Source organism: Papio anubis, chromosome 2 (assembly GCF_008728515.1).
Source record: "Papio anubis isolate 15944 chromosome 2, Panubis1.0, whole genome shotgun sequence".
NCBI lineage: Eukaryota > Metazoa > Chordata > Mammalia > Primates > Cercopithecidae > Papio > Papio anubis.
In genome coordinates this window covers 101,607,412-101,625,714 of record NC_044977.1, presented here as the reverse complement: position 1 = coordinate 101,625,714, position 18,303 = coordinate 101,607,412, and the positions used below count along the sequence as shown (strand labels likewise).

The 18,303-nt window shown below is 38.7% G+C and overlaps 1 protein-coding gene across 5 annotated transcripts in view; it reads left to right on the top strand.

The window, feature by feature from the left end:
- WDR48 (WD repeat domain 48) overlaps positions 1–18,303 on the top strand; it is a 46,840-nt gene that overhangs the window by 15,218 nt on the left and 13,319 nt on the right. For 3 of the 5 annotated variants that reach the window (XM_021934538.2, XM_021934537.2, XM_021934539.2), the window contains exons 3-12: positions 299–377; positions 1,031–1,113; positions 1,228–1,357; positions 1,439–1,552; positions 3,286–3,374; positions 4,144–4,245; positions 10,359–10,583; positions 12,758–12,832; positions 13,753–13,855; positions 15,030–15,127. In XM_021934538.2, coding sequence (XP_021790230.1) covers positions 299–377; positions 1,031–1,113; positions 1,228–1,357; positions 1,439–1,552; positions 3,286–3,374; positions 4,144–4,245; positions 10,359–10,583; positions 12,758–12,832; positions 13,753–13,855; positions 15,030–15,127 — 1,098 coding nt within the window. The remainder of the gene's footprint in view (positions 1–298; positions 378–1,030; positions 1,114–1,227; positions 1,358–1,438; positions 1,553–3,285; positions 3,375–4,143; positions 4,246–10,358; positions 10,584–12,757; positions 12,833–13,752; positions 13,856–15,029; positions 15,128–18,303) is intronic. The other 2 variants (XM_003894656.4, XM_009201164.3) reach the window with 1 other exon arrangement.

Below are 18,303 nucleotides of genomic sequence, written 5' to 3'. Positions count from 1 at the left end.
TTAGTCCAGAGCTTGTTGCCTTCACTTTCACAAGGCAAAAAAAAAAAAAAAAAAAAAAAGAAGTATTTATCCTGGAAACCTAAGCTTTCAGTAAGAGTAAAACTATTCTGAAACAAAACTGTTTACATCTGTTATCTGGAGGCATCACCTATTTGGTGAGATTCTACTCAGAATTCAGGTGTTAGTTTTAATGCCTAGAGCAGTGTGTCACATTAATTGAAGAATTTAACCATATCTATCATTCGTAATATATTTCATTCTCTCATGTAAACTCCTATGATTTTTCTTTTAATTTCAGCAAGATCCATATATAGCATCTATGGAACACCATACGGATTGGGTAAACGACATTGTGCTCTGTTGTAATGGGAAAACATGTAAGTATTTCTTCGGATTATTATTGGGCTTCTGATATATTTTTCATTTTTTATATAAGCTTTTTTATTGAAATATACATACAGAAAAGTACACACAGTTCGAGATTGCAGTTCAATACAATTTTAGAAAGTGAATACCCAAATTAAGAAACAGAATATTACTAGAAGCCTCCTTGTGCCACCCTTTGCCACCCTTTCAGTTATTCCCCCTTGCCCCAAGGTAACTGCTCTTCTGTCTTCTGAACACCAAAGGGTAGTTTTGCCTTGATTTGAACTGTATATAGACTCATGTATTCTTCTTTTAGCCTTATTAATACCTCTTTTTGTTCTTGTTTTGGTGAGATCCATGCCTTGGTTTTGCAGTCTGAGCTACAGGAATTTTTCTCAATCACATTAGTTGAGGCTTCAACTGGAAGATTAAAAATGTTTGCACTGCTTGTTTTAAAAATATATTTTTTTCTTTGAACATGTGTCTTGAGATTTTAAAAAATTGAGGCAATATACAGTAGGTTCTAGAAAGAGCTTTTAGGTATGTTTGTGTGTGTGAGAGAGAGAACAGGTTAGTTTGAAATAATGTTACATTGTTGTAAGATAAGTTTTCAAAGTTGTAAGTCATACTACTAAGGAGTTTGTTAATTCTTTGCTTCTTCTAGTGATATCTGCTTCTTCTGACACGACAGTAAAAGTATGGAATGCACATAAGGGATTTTGCATGTCAACATTAAGGACACATAAGGTAAAACAATACAGTTCTCAGTGTCTTTACTGTAATATTGGGATCTCAGTACTTTGTGTGGCTCATTTTATTACTGATCTACAGAAAGATCATAGTATGTCTCTTCTATTACAGGATTACGTAAAGGCCTTAGCATATGCCAAGGATAAAGAACTAGTAGCATCTGCTGGGTTGGACAGACAAATATTCCTTTGGGATGTGAATACTCTAACAGCACTGACTGCCTCAAATAACACTGTCACAAGTAAGGTGTTTAAAAGAAACTTCTTTGAAAGTGATCCAAGTTAACATAAATAAAGAATGGTTTATAAAACATTTTTGATAGGTTTGCATCAAGACAGTGGTTCATATTTTGAGAGTGCTTCTACCTACAGCGTTCTAGTCCCCAAGAGTATGATTGAACAACAAGGAGCTAGTTCCTCACTGCAGTCTGAAAATGGTAACTTCTCCAGGTATAACCTGGTTATTTTTTGTACGTGTGCATGCCTTAGCTCCCTAGCTAAAATGTAAGTCGCTGCAGGGTAGAGAAGACTGTCTTACTACTTTGTGTCTCCCACAGCATTCCCTGGTCCAAATCCATACACTCAGCAGGTATTATTGAAGGAGGTGGTGATTATCTGACAAAGTAGGCCATTTTCTGACTTTTTAAAGTGTTAATATATATTAACAGCTTTTGAGTTAATAGCCAATATGAAAAGTACCCAAGAGAAAGAAAGAAAAGTTTTCCAGTGCCAATTTATCCAATTTTCTGCCTTTTAGAGCAACCCTGAGAAATCGAGCCAATTCCAGAAGAGCCAGAAGGGTAGAGTGCTGCTAGAGGCAATCCAGAGATGTTCACAGCATGGATGCTTCATCAGCTAAGAGATCTCAGACTACCAAGTCAGGCTCATACAAGTCTAGATTTGAAATTGAGCTTCATGCTTGGCCCAACCTACTAGAGTCCTCCAGGCCAAGTTTCAGAAGGGACTGTTAGGAGCACATTTTTGGCGAGGCCTGACCTGGAAAGTCTACATTGAAAACATGGGCCTGCACTCTCTGGATCCCTACATTATAGATCCATTTTATAATGACTCTGTGGAGTGTTCACATTGACATAGACAATACACTTTTACTAATATAGCATAGTATGTGCCAAGAAGGGCAAGTTGGGAGACTGGTATTTATAATCTCTTGATTGTTGTTTTGCCTTGTTTCCCAGGAAATATGTGAAGGTCTCAACATTCTGTTTCCCTTGTTCTTGATTTTTCACCTGTACATTATCTCTGATTCATCAGCTGGTCCCTGTTGGGGGCTGTCATGATACATCATTAGATTTTAAGTCTGGCTGTAAGGCCTGCCTCAAAGAGACACTAATGGGCGGGAACAAAGCAAAAAAAAGAAGCAGATTGTCACGAGGTCAGGGCCCAGGCTTAGTGGATACAGATTCTACTATAAATACATCTTGCTTAGAGTTGTTTAGAGAGGATATCACACTTTTTTTAAAAATATATAATAATAAAAATAACACTAATAATGGCTAACATGTATCGAGTACTTGCTACAAGTAGACATTTTTCTAAACACTACATGTATTAACTCATTTACTCCAACTTTTTAATATGTTTGTTTGTAAAATTGGGATCATACTATATAGACAGTTTCACATGCAGTTTTTTTCACTTCAGTGATACTGAGAGCATGAACATGATTTTTGCTATATATTGTCTGATTTCCTTCCTGAAAGGTTGTACCACATACTTCACATAAGTAATGTATGAGAGTTCCGTTGTACTGTTTTCTTTTTAGAATCAAGTATTACCTTGTTTTTTGTCTTGGTGTATGAAACAGTATTTTTGGTTTGATTTGTGTTTGAAAAATACTGAAATTGAACTTTTTTTCATATTTATGGCACATTTTTTGCTTTAAACATATGTCATTTAAGTGGATAGCTTTTCAGTGGCACTGCAATTTATCAGATATTTATTGAGCATTAGTGTATATTCAAATCCAGAAAATATGTAAATTTTGATAATACTGTTTAGAATTATCTCCATTATAGGTAGATTTCTTTTACTTAGAGTACTTATAAAGATAATATTTTCTAAATTGAATAATTAAACTTGAAGTTTTTGCTCACTAGTTACTAAATGGCTGATGATCTTGTTAACATTTAGTTCCATTTATCCTCAATAGCTTCTTCTTTAAGTGGAAACAAAGATTCCATTTATAGCCTGGCCATGAATCAACTGGGAACAATCATTGTATCAGGGTCCACTGAAAAGGTAAGGAGGAGCTTATTTCTTCTTTTTTTTTCTTTTTTTAAAATTATTTTTCACATACCTTGTCTCCTATTATTTAAGCAGGTATTTTACGATTAGCTGCTTTATATTTATTTATTTAGAGACTGGGTCTCTGTCACCCAGGCTGAAGTGCAGTGGCATCATGATCCTGGACTTCTGAGGCTTTAGCGATCCTTCCACCTCAACCTCCTGAGTAGCTGGGACCCCAGGCACACACCATCACTCTCATCAGGCCACACCTTGCCCCATCTGGCTAATTTTTGTATATTTTTGATAGAGACAGGGTTTCGCCATGTTGCCCAGGCTGGTCTCCAATTCCTTAATGCAAGCAATTCACCTGCCTCAGCCTTCCAGAGTGCTGAGATTGCAGGCGTGAGAGCCACTGTGCGTGGATCGGGGGAGCTTAAAGGGTGTTTTGAACATTAGAAAATAAAGAAAGAAAAATTTAATCTGTGTAATTATTAAATATATAGACAGTGGTTTTGCCTAGTGGGTGCTAAACAAAAGGTTTTATTTGAATAGGTAAAACTATAACTGTTGTGTGTATAGTGACAAGATAAAGAGGCTGTGCATTTTTGATGTTTGAAAGACCCAATTCCCTGAGGTTGGGAGGCTTAGACAGTGTCCATTGGCAGAAGCAGTATTGCCTTCTCAGAATTTAATGGTTATCATTTGCCTTATGAGAGTTGTCTGTTACTTAAATTTGATACTGATATATTTAGTTTGTGTAATATTCTATTAAAATTCACAGGTGTTAAGGGTATGGGATCCAAGAACATGTGCAAAACTAATGAAGCTTAAAGGGCACACGGATAATGTGAAGGCATTGCTATTAAACAGAGATGGCACGCAAGTATGCAGTTTCATTTGAGTATTTACCTAATAGCCTTGTTAGAAATTTCCGCACTTTGTATACTATTGCATAGGTTGATTTGAACTGAAAGCCACACTTACTATAAATTGTGGTCTAATTAAAAAATTTTAAAATACTAAATTGCACATATAAGCTACATTTAAAAACTATTCTATTTGCATCACTTTTAAAAACAAAACAAAGAATTTCCTTAGAATAATTCTAATGCAAATGAGTATATGCATTTATGGTGCATAGAGGCTAAAATAACTAAAAATGTTACCTGTGTAAAGCAAAAGAAAGCTTTGATATCAAATGCTTTTTGCCAATGTGTTAAGTGGAAAATTTTCTCACAGTGGGTCTGACTTTGGGGCACGTTTTGTCAGTTGACTATGTAGATATAGTTGATAAATTTAGTTTTCTAACATAATGCTCAGGGTGAACATTTCAAAGAAAAGCATTTTGGTAATGTTATACATTAGCTCTGTTGGCCACATAATTTGTGGATTATAAATCACAATTCTGTTCTGTAGCAGTGGAAAATACTATTTCATCAATGTAGATAATAAAAAACAAAAGCCATCATCTTGTAGGTATGACATACATCTACCATGTACCCTTGACTCCCTCAGCGTTTTTTTTTTCAGAGTGCAGTGATAAGTGAGAGATAACTGGAATTGGTTGTGATAGGGTTAGAAAAGGGCGAGTAGAAAGATGATGAGGTGAGAAACACCATCGGTTTCTTTTCCTGTGGAAGTTAAGGCAGAAATTGCTTTAGAAATTAATCAGAGAAACCGTTGCCTCCAGAAGTGAACAGAAGGTTTGGAAACTAAGGAAGGAAATCATTTTTCAGAACCAGGAAAAGAAAGACTTAAAGATACCTGTGGAGGTCTTTGGAAATGTGAAGAATCTTGATGTACTGTGTGACCTTGAGGATAAAATTTCACTTTAGTCCTTAATTTGCTTATCTGCAAAGTGAGAATCATAATATATAGTTGGTGAGAGTGTGTTTGTGTGTATATGCATGTGTTAATAGTAAGTATTTTCTTGACTGTAAGCCAGGGCATTTTCTAGAGCTCTCGAGTTCCTTTGTGACGTCATTTTCATGTGAGTGTAAGAAGCCCAGTGCAGTCAGCTCCTCACTGTTTTGCAGTGTAGCTGCAAGGCTGCACTTGAGATGGTTGCCCATGTGTCTTTAGTTAGCTTTGCCAGGATTGGGCTGGATCATATCATCTCCATGGTTTCCAGAAGGGGGCTATGGGCCTGGCAGACCTTCTAAAGCTCTACCTGTCTACTCCATCTCTTGTTTCCTATCTATGCAATTATGAATGTGCTCTTATAAAAGATGATTTAAGTATCACATGTACAGTTAGAAATGTACTTCATCTGAAGTCAGCTACATTTACTGTAAGCAGAGGCAATATTGTGGTTCTACTTTAAAAACTGCCTGTTAGTCTCAGAGTGTATACTTGATAGGTATCATTCTTCATCTAGTTTCTCTTCTATCCATTTTCCTTATTGGCAACTATGGACTAAATGTAAAATTACCACCAACAACCTAGCATATTTACGTTAGTGAATTGATCAACAAACTGTGGTAACTGCTTATTTGGGAAAAAGAAGTGAGGAAAAAAGAAACTCTTACTAATTAATGAATTGACCAACAAAAAACTATAATTACTTCTTTGGAAAAATGAGGTGCGGAAAAAAGAAACTTCTACTTACAGATTCTTGAATTCTTGTAATATGGAAGAGGTGGTTGTCAGTTACTGGTCCAAAGTTTATATTGCATCCTGCTAAATTGCTCTGTGAGCTTATAATATAGGGTATCTGGTGACTTTGTTAAGTCAGGAGCTGGCAGTAAGATATATATGTTATAGGCCAATGAATCCCATGAACATCTGCCTGTTGCCTCATTCTTTTGTTGTAGAATAAGATTCTTATTTACCAATTGTATTTGAGGTTCTCCCTAAGGGAGTTCTGCCTGTAAAAAGGTCAGCATTGCAGTTGCTTTGATTGGTGCTAACATTATTGGGCAGAGCCACCTATCTTTTTATTCCTTTTACTCAGGCAATTTATTGCTTGAGGAGCTGGGGACAGCCTGCCATCTTGATTTGAGTCAGTCATGTCCTTGTATGTCACAGGGTTCTTTTGGTAATACAAGTCTGCTGATCCTAGCTTATGGGTCTGAGGGTCTCAGAGCATCAGGCCACTTATTGCCTCAACTTACCTCGTCTACTTGGCTGATCTCTGCTGGCACTTGAGATTGTGTATTAGTGACCATCCCGGGAACACTCCTGTTGGTCAGCAGCAACTTGGCCTCAGTACACTGGTACTTCCTATCTTCATTGACAGAAACAAAGAGCACCTGATTAGGGAGGGCTACAGACTCTATTCCACTAAATCTGATTTAGCAGAATCATTGAAGGACATTCTGTCCTTGTCCCAGGAGTTACCTCATAATGAACATCTTCATGTTTATCTATGTTTATCTAGTGGAAGGATGGAGGCAGTGGAAATGTTTTGATGACTCCTCCAACTCCTACAAGATCTCAGGCACTAGAATTCCTATAAAACAGGACATTCTTTAATCATACTACCAAACACTGCGAAGAAGTTGGCCAACGTAATACTTTTTTTTTTCCTATTTTTGTACTTTTTTTTTTTTTTTTAAATTTAAGTTCTAGGGTACATGTTCACAACGTGCAGGTTTGTTACATATGTATACATGTGCCATGTTGGTGTGCTGCACCCATCAACTCATCATCTACATTAGGTATATCTCATAATGCTATCCCTCCCCACTCCCGGCATCCCCACAATAGGACCCGGTGTGTGATGATCCCCTTCCTGTGTCCAAGTGATCTCATTGTTCAGTTCTCACCTATGAGTGAGAACATGCGGTATTTGGTTTTCTGTTCTTGAGATAGTTTGCTGAGAATGATGGTTTCCAGCTGCTTCCATGTCCTTACAAAGGACACGAACTTATCCTTTTTTATGGCTGCATAGTATTCCATGGTGTATATGTGACACATTTTCTTAATCCAGTCTGTCACTGATGGACATTTGAGTTGATTCCAAGTCTTTGCTATCGTGAATAGTGCCGCAATAAACATACGTGTGCATGTGTCTTTATAGCAGCATGACTTATAATCCTTTGGGTATATACCCAGTAATGGGATGGCTGGGTCGAATGGTATTTCTAGTTCTAGATCCTTGAGGAATCACCACACTGTTTTCCACAATGGTTGAACTAGTTTACAATCCCACCAACAGTGTAAAAGTGTTCCTATTTCTCCACGTCCTCTCCAGCACCTGTTGTTTCCTGACTTTTTAATGATTGCCATTCTAACTGGTGTGAGATGGTATCTCATTGTGTTTTGATTTCCATTTCTCTGATGGCGAGTGATGATGTATGAATGTCTTCTTTTGAGAAGTGTCTGTTCATATCCTTTGCCCACTTTTTGATGGGGTTGTTTGTTTTTTTCTTGTAAATTTGATTGAGTTCTTTATATGTTCTGGATATTAGCCCTTTGTCAGATGAGTAGATTGCAAAAATTTTCTCCCATTCTGTAGGTTGCCTGTTCACTCTGATGATAGTTTCTTTTGCTGTGCAGAAGCTCTTTAGTTTAATTAGATCCCATTTGTCAATTTTGGCTTTTGTTGCCGTTGCTTTTGGTGTTTTAGATATGAAGTCCTTGCCCATGCCTACATCCTGAATGGTATTACCTAGGTTTTCTTCTAGGGTTTTTATGATTTTAGGTCTAACATTTAAGTCTCTAATCCATCTTGAATTAATTTTTGTATAAGGTGTAAGGAAGGGATCCAGTTTCAGCTTTCTACATATGGCTAGTCAATTTTCCCAGCACCATTTATTAAATAGGGAATCCTTTCCCCATTTCTTGTTTTTGTCAGGTTTGTCAAAGATCAGATGGTTGTAGATGTGTGGTATTATTTCTGAGGGCTCTGTTCTGTTCCATTGGTCTATATCTCTGTTTTGGTACCAGAATCATGCTGTTTTGGTTACTGTAGCTTTGTAGTATAGTTTGAAGTCAGGTAGCGTGATGCCTCCAGCTTTGTTCTTTTGGCTTAGGATTGTCTTGGCAATGTGGGGTCTTTTTTGGTTCCATATGAACTTTAAAGCAATTTTTTCCAATTCTGTGAAGAAAGTCATTATTAGCTTAATGGGGATGGCATTGAATCTGTAAATTACCTTGGGCAGTATGGCCATTTTCACAATATTTATTAAAGTGGTTGTTTTGTTGGGGGGCCTGCTTTTCTGTAGTCTTAGAATACTACCTACCATCAGAGATTACTTTGCGTTCTATATCAGCGTTGATACAACTGTGTTTCCTTATCTGCTTCCAACTGTGCACCCTTAGTTGAGACTTATCCTTTCCTGTTACAAGTTGCCCCAGGCCACGAGGATTTCTAACCCATCATATCTTACTTTCCTTATCCTCTTTAAGTTGTCAGACCTTACTCTGTAGATGCATAGTCTAGGATCTGAGGGATCAAAGCTTTACTGAAAGTTTGCCACCTCAGAGTAACACCTCTTCCTGGAATGGGGAGCCCCTCCTTGGCCCCTACACCATCCGATTGCCACATTTCTCACTCACACATGTTGCAGATTTGCTTTAACCTTACTGTTGACAGTTTCTTTATTGGTTAGTTTCTTGGTTCCCTTGTCAACTAGCTGGAATACGTTATTAAACTACTGATGTTCCTGGCATCTTGTGGGGGAGTTTCCTAGTATGTGTTCATTTAATTAAACATGCTTAGAGTTCTCAGGGGCCCTTAAAGTCATGGGGCAGGCCAGTGAATTTTTATTTCTGAAGGCCTCATGTATTTGGGCACCTTCCAAATCTCCAAGACCACAACTGTCTTTCCTTCTTTGAAGCTCTTTGCTTACTTAACTTCATACTCCAGTGGCAGCAATTGCTTTTTCCTCCGGGCCATTCTTTTTCCCGAGGAAATCAAGTATTTATCCTCTTCTTCAAGTCACCACAGCAACATGCTGAGTGTGGATGCAGGGTGTCTAATTCAGTCTTTTTCCGCCGCACTCACAGTGTGCTCAGCCCTCATTTGTGTGCCAGCAGCTTCTATGTAGTTGACTCTCTTGAGCCATCAGAAATTGTCAGAATTGCCAATGTTAACTCACCTGAGGCTCCTCATATGGAAGTTGTCCAGCACAAAGAGTGAATGGTAAGCCTGAGACAAGATTTTGTTTCCGACTCCTGTCAGTAGAATCCAAGAGACCTGGCCTCATCAGGAATCCAGAGCCATGAGACAGCGGTGTAACCCAGGGCTTCAAAAAGCTTGCTGCCTAGTGCAGTGTTTGTCAAACATAGAGAACATCAGAATCGCTTGGAGAGCCTGTTAAAGCACCAATTGCTGGGTTCCAACAGAGTTTCTGCCTTGTTAGCTCTGAATAAGACCCAATAATTTATATTTTAACAAGTTCCCAGGGGACACTGATGCTGCTGGAACCACACTTTGAGACCCATGGGCCTAGTGCAGACTACTACCTTTGTTTCCACTGCTTTCAAACTCTATGTCTCTTAGTAGTAGATAATGCAAATAGGGCTTGTCTACAGGATTGACCAGAAATCAGCAAGTGGCCAGGAAGAGAGGACAAAGGCAGTTCTTGCTCAGTGATTTCTCCTGCTGGAGTATCTCTAAGCATAATTAATAGGTATCATTCATCTAGTTTCTCTTCCATCCATTTTCCCTATTGGCAACTATAGACTAAATGTAAAATTACCACCAACAACGTGGCATATTTACATGAGTGAATTGATCAACAAAACAACCATAACTATTTATTTAGGAAAAAGAGATGAGGAGAAAAGAAACTTTTACTTACAGATTAGTGAATTGATCAACAAAACGACCCTAATTACATATTTGGGAAAAATAAGTAATTTTCCCCAAATTAAGTGAATTAGGTCACTTTAGCCTGTGGTGCATGGGTGTCAAGCCTTTATCTGAGGCAGAAACACAGTTATTAGAGTTGTGTGTTTGACAGTGTGGACTCAGGAGAAGTCAGGTGCAAAGCACAAGAAAGCAGGAACTTTGTGGCAAGTTCTAACTTTACCTTTCTTTGTTTGTAGTGCCTTTCTGGCAGTTCTGATGGGACAATTCGCCTTTGGTCCCTTGGCCAGCAGAGATGTATAGCAACATACCGAGTCCATGATGAAGGTGTTTGGGCGCTGCAAGTCAATGATGCCTTCACACATGTGTATTCTGGTGGAAGGGACAGGAAGATTTATTGTACAGACCTAAGAAACCCTGACATTCGGGTGCTAATTTGTGAAGAAAAAGCACCAGTTCTTAAGGTATATCATATATTAATATTTTAGTTTTATAATTAAGGTTGTTACGTGTGTTAGTCAAATAGAGCAAAAGCTATATTAAAACATGACTCAACTGCCGGTGGGGGGTGGTTTGTAAAAAAGATATTCCATTATGAGCAGAACTTAACAGGACAAGGAAGAGTAGCCATCTGTCTGGATGGAAGACTGTCGGTATGAGATACTCTGGGGCAGTTTTGTGTTTTGCTTTTTTTTTTTTTTTTTAAACAGTTTTGTAAGTCGCCTGTAGAAGAAAGTGTGACTTCTTGGTGCATCAGTGATGCGTGACTCTCCCACTGATGGATTGTAGTGAAATTGTCTCATACTTGCTTCTGAGCTTGCCTGGCTTTCCTGAGCAGTCCTTAGGAGGAGAAATATGAGGAGTTAAGGTTATCTGTGAGCAGACGACAAAGCAGAGGAAGGTCAGGAAATGTGTCCATGGTCTCAGGAGTAAGGAAGTGAAAGAGTACTCTCCTCAAAGAGAAGAGGGAGCAGGCTGCTTCATACTCCAAACCACCACTGCCTCAGAGCAGCCCTGACCATCAGGATCTGTCATGTGGGTCAAAGGGTTCTTGAGAAAGTCTTTGGAGGCCATCCATATGGACACCTGCTGAAAATGAATCCTAGACTGAAAAATGGCCAGTCGACATGTTCAACCTCACCGATAGTCACAGAATTTCACATTAAAACAACTGTGAGGAAGTTTCCAAATTTTTTTTTTTTTTTTGAGACGGAGCCTCGCTCTGTCACCCAGGCTGGAGTGCAGTGGCACAGTCTTGGCTCACTGCAAGCTCCGCCTCCCAGGAGGCCATTCTCCTGCCTCAGCCTCCCGAGTAGCTGGGACTACAGGCGCCCGCCACCACGCCCGGCTAATTTTTTTTTTGTCTTTTTTTGTTTTTAATTTTTTTAGTAGAGACGGGGTTTCACCGTATTAGCCAGGATGGTCTCCATCTCCTGACCTCATGATCTGCCCGCCTTGGCCTCCCAAAGTGCTGGGATTACAGGCGTGAGCCACGACACCCAGCCAGAAGTTTCCAAATTTTAAAATGAAGGCAGAAAAATACTACTACTCCCTTTTCTCAGAAATCACCTAAAAGGAAAATGAGAAACAGAACTGCAGATACCCATTCTTTGCGAAACTAAGTGACATCTGAAACCTCAGACCGCTGTATAGGAGGAAGGGCTGAAAAGAGGAATGAAGGTCAAATGTGAAGGTTGGGAGGATGTCTGCAGTCTAAGAGCTCAGACAAAACTGGCCAAGTACAGTTCTTTAAAATAGATGGCATATCCTAATGGACCAAACCAGTAATCCTTTAGAGAAGCAAGGAGTCAGAGCTGAATTAATAATCATACATATACAACATGCGTGCAGGCAGCAGGCTGATGGGGAGACAAGCTTGGAGGAGAAACACTCTGCATTATGAGTTCTACGGCTGCCTGGATCTCTTGCCGGGATCTTGGCTGTGGGGAAAAGACTGAAAGAATTTGGCACAAACATAATTACATGTTATGAGGAATATCATCTTAACTGAGGAAGATTGTTGCTAGCTAGGAGTCCTGCCCTGTCCCCACCACTGCAAACCTGCAGTTTCCTGATGTGGGAAGAATAGTGGATGAATGTAGAGTGATTCCACTTGTGTAATATATACATGCACATAAACATATTCTTATATGTGCAGTATTTTACATACAGAAGAATAGACAGTAAGCTATTCCCAGGCATCCCATCCTTAGGCAAGGGTTATTTTCACTTTTACTATGTTGTTAGGATGTTTTTTACTTCAGACATTTTCAAAGTAAAAAGAAATTTATTTTCTTGTTATTAAAAAAAAGAACATAAAAACTGGAGTAACAAAAAGAAAAAATTATGGAAAGTCTTTATCCTTTTGACTGTATCCATTCAAGCCCCTCAAATTGACCACACTTAAAATTATTAGCCACTGTTTTAGGTGAGAAATTACCCATTACACTTTTATAGGGCTGTGAATTTATTTAGCAAAGAAAAAGACTCTCATTTTTCTGTTTATCCTTAGTTTTTCACACATGTCCAGGTATAGTCACATACAATTGTTGAATGAAGGAGTTAATAACGTATCCAGTCCTGGCAGTTCAGAAGAGTTGACATTCCACAAAGCAATATTTTTGTGCTTTGTTTTCAGATGGAGCTTGATAGATCAGCTGATCCTCCTCCTGCAATTTGGGTTGCAACAACTAAGTCTACAGTAAATAAATGGGTAAGTGAGCCATTAACCTGGCAAAGGTTTATAAACATGTATTTTGTTATCATAGACCTGTAGACACCGGTTGCAAATGCTCAGTGTGGCCCTAACTCTAGCATGCTTTTGGGCAGGGGCAAAAACCTGAAAGCCCTGTGAATGCAGGTAGAATCCTAAAGATCATACTAAAATTAAGATAATAATCAAAATGACTATTCTGACTTCTTTGTCCAGAGCCAAGATACTTGTTCCATGTCCTTAGAATAGACACAGTTGCCTGATAAAACCAGTAAGTCTTAGTACATCCTCTGACCTCATGAAGCTACATTTGAAGATAGGCAGCCCAAGTACCAACAAGGCAGGGAAACTCACCAGGATTCAAATTTGTTTAAACATAAGAGAAAGCAGAAAATTGTGCTTTCAAATTAGTTTTCTTTTTCCTCATAGCATGAAGAACAGGGATAGAAATAGAGGATAAACAGAAGTCATCCAAAGCTCACTGTTAATTCTTAAATCTTAATTAAAAGACTTAAGTTTTCTTGCTTACCACACTATCTGTAGGTTACAAAAGAGAAAGTGTTTGCATTTATTCCTGTTGACATGCAGGTCAAGTGTTCTTTCTGTGTACTTATTTTTTAAATGTTGTTTATCTTGTATTAATTTCATCATGCCAATTTATGACCAACATAATTTTCCTGGAAGAGTACTCCTACTTTCATGCATAGTTTTCTCTCCCAAAGACAATATTCCCTTCTTAATATTTGTTTCTTTTTAAACGATGATAGATAATTGTATTGTGATCAGATATTTTTCGGTTGATGTAGTGGTTGTTGAGGTTTTCTTGTTTGTTTTTTGACTTTATTTTTCTTGCCACTTTAAACAGTCTGGCAAAGCTTGTAGAGCGTAAAATGATCCAATAATAAATTTTGTTATTTTAGACTTTGAAGGGAATTCATAATTTTAGAGCCTCTGGAGATTATGACAATGACTGTACAAATCCTATAACACCTCTTTGTACACAACCTGACCAGGTTATTAAAGGTAAGAAAATGGAAGGTACTGTACCCTTTATTGAAGTTAGCAGTGGTTACTTAGAGATTGACAAAAATGAGGACAGTGACCTTGCTTTAAATATAATTCTGATGTAAACAAAAGATAATACATTGGTTTATTTTTAATATAAGAAAAAGAGGGTTTTTTTGGTTTTCGGGTTTTTTTTGTTTTTTTTTTTTTGAGATGGAGTCTTGCTCTGTCGCCCAGGCTGGACTCGAGATCCAGTGACAGGATCTCGGCTCACTACAACCCCTGCCTCCCAGGTTCAAGCCATTATCTTGCCTCATCCTCCCAAGCAGTTGCGATTACAGGTGTGAGCCACCACGCCCAGCTACTTTGTATATTTTTAGTAGAGATGGGGTTTCATCTTGTTGGCCAGGCTGGTCTCGAACTCCTGACCTCAAATGATCTGCCTGCCTCAGCCTCCCAAAGTATTGGGATTATGGGCATGAGCCACCACGCCCAGCCAGAAAAAGTTATTTTAAAAAATGCTGTTAGTGACTTTTAAAGTGGACTTTCTTGAGTCAGTTTATTTGCCTAACATGAAAATAGCCATGATAAAACCAGTAGCCACTTTGTAAAATATATAGGATTTAATATTGTACTTAGGTATGAGGCGGAAAAGGACAGATATGATCCTCAAATTCTACATGCTGCAGCTGATTATGGCAAAAAAGCAGCGTACGTTTAATGTCAGAGTTTAGGATTAGAATTTTGTGTGGCACATTCATTTGTTCATGCTGTTAAACCTTTAGAATATTCATTCAGGAAGCAAAAGATGGGAAGCAAAAGTTAATGCAAAATGAGACTAATGCAGAGATTTCCTGTCATCATTTTGACTTTTCCCAGTGGATAAAGCTGTTGTCTCTCAACAATTTTCCACTAGTACCCCCTTGACATGAAGAGCCCTTTAATCCATAATGTATTATTAAAATCAGACAGTTTTTCTTTGAATGTTTATAAATGGACATAAATAATTTATGGCCCTTGAATTGCTTTAGATATAATCATATAGTCTTTTGGTTTGCCTTTTCCTTTCTGGTAGCTAGTACAGTTTGTGTTCCTGTTACATACCAGTTAACAATTGTTACCACACTGTGAATTTAAATGTAGGAGGATTGTTTTACCAATTGTGTGTTTGTTTGTTTGTTTTTCCCATTAGGGGGTGCTAGTATTATTCAGTGCCACATTCTTAATGATAAGAGACATATATTAACCAAAGATACCAATAATAATGTGGCATATTGGGACGTATTGAAGGTGAGTATGTTTTTTGGGTTAAATATAGGTTGTTAGATTGTGTACCCCCTTTATTTTTTATTTTTTGTATGTGATAATATAAATTAAAATGTAATTGCAGTAATACTTTATGGGGTGGTGTATACTTTCTTGTGTGAATATCAGATAAGGTCATAGTTCATCTTTTTAAGTAAATAAACTGTTTAAATGGAATCATTTTCTCTGGTTAGTGTATTGCAGACAATCTTATATGCTGCCTTACCTTAAAAGTCTCATCCTTGTCACTATTGACATCTTAAGCCAGATAATTATTTGGTGGGGGGAGGGGGCAGGTAGGGGCTATTCCATGCATTGTAGGATGTTTAGAACCTCTCTAGCCTCTACCCACTAGTTGCCAGTAATACCCCTCCCTCCCCCGCGGTGTGGCAACCACAGGTTTCTCCACATGTTGCCAGATGTTTGAAGGGAGGAAGAATGGTGTAAAATCACCCTAGATGAGACACACTGGAGTGCACAAAATAAGGTTGGCTGTTTCTTAGGATTTATAGACATCACTATGAGCATTAGTTACAACTCTGGGTCGTGTTACAATAACTCCCTGTGGGACAGTTGAAATGCATGAAGCTATTCAATCACATTCCAAATAGCACTGAAGTGTTTGTAGGCAGATTAAAAAGTTAGTCTACTTTTATCATTCTGACCAGTCTCTTAGTGTTGTTGGTATACTTGTTCATTTGTTCAACAGATATTTCTTAGATTGAATGACTATCATGTGCAAAGAACCATGCTTAAGGGTCATAAATGATGAAAAAGTCTTTACTTTGATCCCCTTTGGTAGGAGGGACAAGTGGAATGGGAAAACTTTATAGATAAAGAAGGAACAGATTTCAGGATAGCTTATGGATGAGGGAAGTCAGGAGAGCTTTGTGGTGGAGAAATCACTTGAACAAGGACTTAAAGATTTCTAGTAGATGAATAATGGGGGTAGGAGGAAGAGCATTTCAGGAAAAGGAAATGAATGGCAGAGGCACAGAAGAAGGATGGTATGTGCTTATTTGGGGCAAGGTGAGCAGTTTTGTTTATTTGGAGACCAGAGTAAATATAAGGAAGTAATAGGGGGTGTAAGGTTGAAAAATGACATATAGGTTATTTCCCAAAGAGTCTTAAGCTGCAGTACCCAAAGTTGGCCTTTCTTTTGTACTCCCAGAAGAACCTTAGATAATTTTAGAGCAGGAAAATCTCATGTTGAGAGCAGTAGTAGTTAGTGTATGTAATGGGAGACTAAAAGCTGGAAGACATCATGATTAGAGATCTAAAGGAAGAGACATGAGCACCATAGGAAAGGTTAAATAAATAAATAAATAAAATAAAGGGCGAGACAGATGTTGAGCATATTATAAAGGAAGAATTGAAAAGAGCTGGTATTTTGGTTAAGCTCCTGGTTATAAAGAAAAGAGATTCACTTACTTAATGATCTAAAGAATAAGACAGGCAAGTTTCTTGTTAGGAAAAAGGGCCTGTCTGTGAACAGAAACCTTGACTTGACTACCGTTTTTACTCCTGGTGGGACATCTATGTGGGAAGTCCATTATGAAACAGTTGTTTGGTGAGCATTGCTTCAGAATGAGAGGCTTTAGTTCTTTGAGTAGAAAGTTTAGTTGCAGCAAGCTTCAAAAATCTGATTAGTTTTTCTTTACAATAGAGAGATGCCTGTTGGGGGTCGGGGTAGAAACTCATGTTGATTTCAGAGAGAGTTCCTTTGGGGACTGGGAGGATCCAGAACAGCCCTAAGGAACTGAGCAGCAGGAATTCTTGATTCTTCACTTTGATACTCTACCACAAATGTGTCCCTAACTCTGTCCTGTGGCTAGACTTCACCTCATGCTGCCCAGGACGTAATTATCTCCAGAATACCCAAGAGAATCTGATCAGGCCAGCTACTCTTTGAGAGTTGACCTATCAGGTTTTCTGTATATGGGTCTGTTGCCCACTCTTGGTCTGGTTAACTGAGGCCTGAGTAGAGTCCTGCCGTCTGAATGGGAGGTCCTTCTACTTAGATGGGGCTAGCACACATCATGATAGGCATTTCTGTGTACCTAGCAGCTTCCCATATCCAGACCTTGAAGTTTTGATATCAAATGATCTGGTGTAATAGACATGGCTGAACAGTGTGGGACAGTCAGGAGTTTTTTAGGAACATTGGCTTGTGGGTTGGACAGAACTGCATTCTAACCTTGGCTCTGCCAAGTACTCACCAAGTGACCTAGGGAATATGCTAGGGAACATCTCTAAAATGGTTTCTTCATTCCTAAAATGTCGAGGGTGCCTATTATTGGTGATGTTGAGAAGCACAGTGTCTGGTACGTAATAGGAGGCTGTTGCACTAAAACAGGTGAAAGGTGATATTTGTCTAGACTAGGGTGGGAACAAGGGAGATGGAAAAAATAGAATGATTAGGAAAATATTTAGGCCTGTGAACAAGAGTGATAACTTTTTTTTTTTTTTTTTTGATATGGAGTCTCACTCTGTTGCCCAGGCTGGAGTGCAGTGGCGCGATCTCGGCTCACTGCAACCTCCAACTCCCTGGTTGGAGCAATTCTCCTGCCTCAGCCTCCCGAGTAGCTGGGACTACATGCATGCACCACCACATCGGGCTAATTTTTGTATTTTTAGTAGAGACAGGGTTTCACCATGTTGACCAGGATGGTCTCAATCTCCTGACCTCATGATCCACCCGCCTTGGCCTCCCAAAGTGCTGAGATTACAGGTGTGAGCCACCGTGCCTGTCCACAGGAGTGATACTTTAATGAAAGGAGTATGAGGAAAGGAAGAAGCAAGAATGAGTCCCAGGTTTCTTGATTGGACAGTTTGTTGAATAGAAGTGATGTAGAGAATGTAAGATGAAAAACAGGTTATCAGGAGAAAAGGATATGCTGAGAAAGATGTTGAATTTGAGTTTCTGTGGGATATCTGAATAGAGATGTATGGTGGGCAGACAGCTGTACAGTCTCAAGCACAGTTAAAGAACTGGGCTGGAGAAAAAGGCTCAGCAGTCATCAGCTTGTGGATTACAGTTGATGTCATAGGAAATGTCAGAGTTTCCAAGGGACATATGTAGACTGAGAAGAAACTAAGTCATCAGTTTTTCAGGGATGTTGGGAAAAGAGGAGGCCACAATAGTATATGATTTTAAAAAG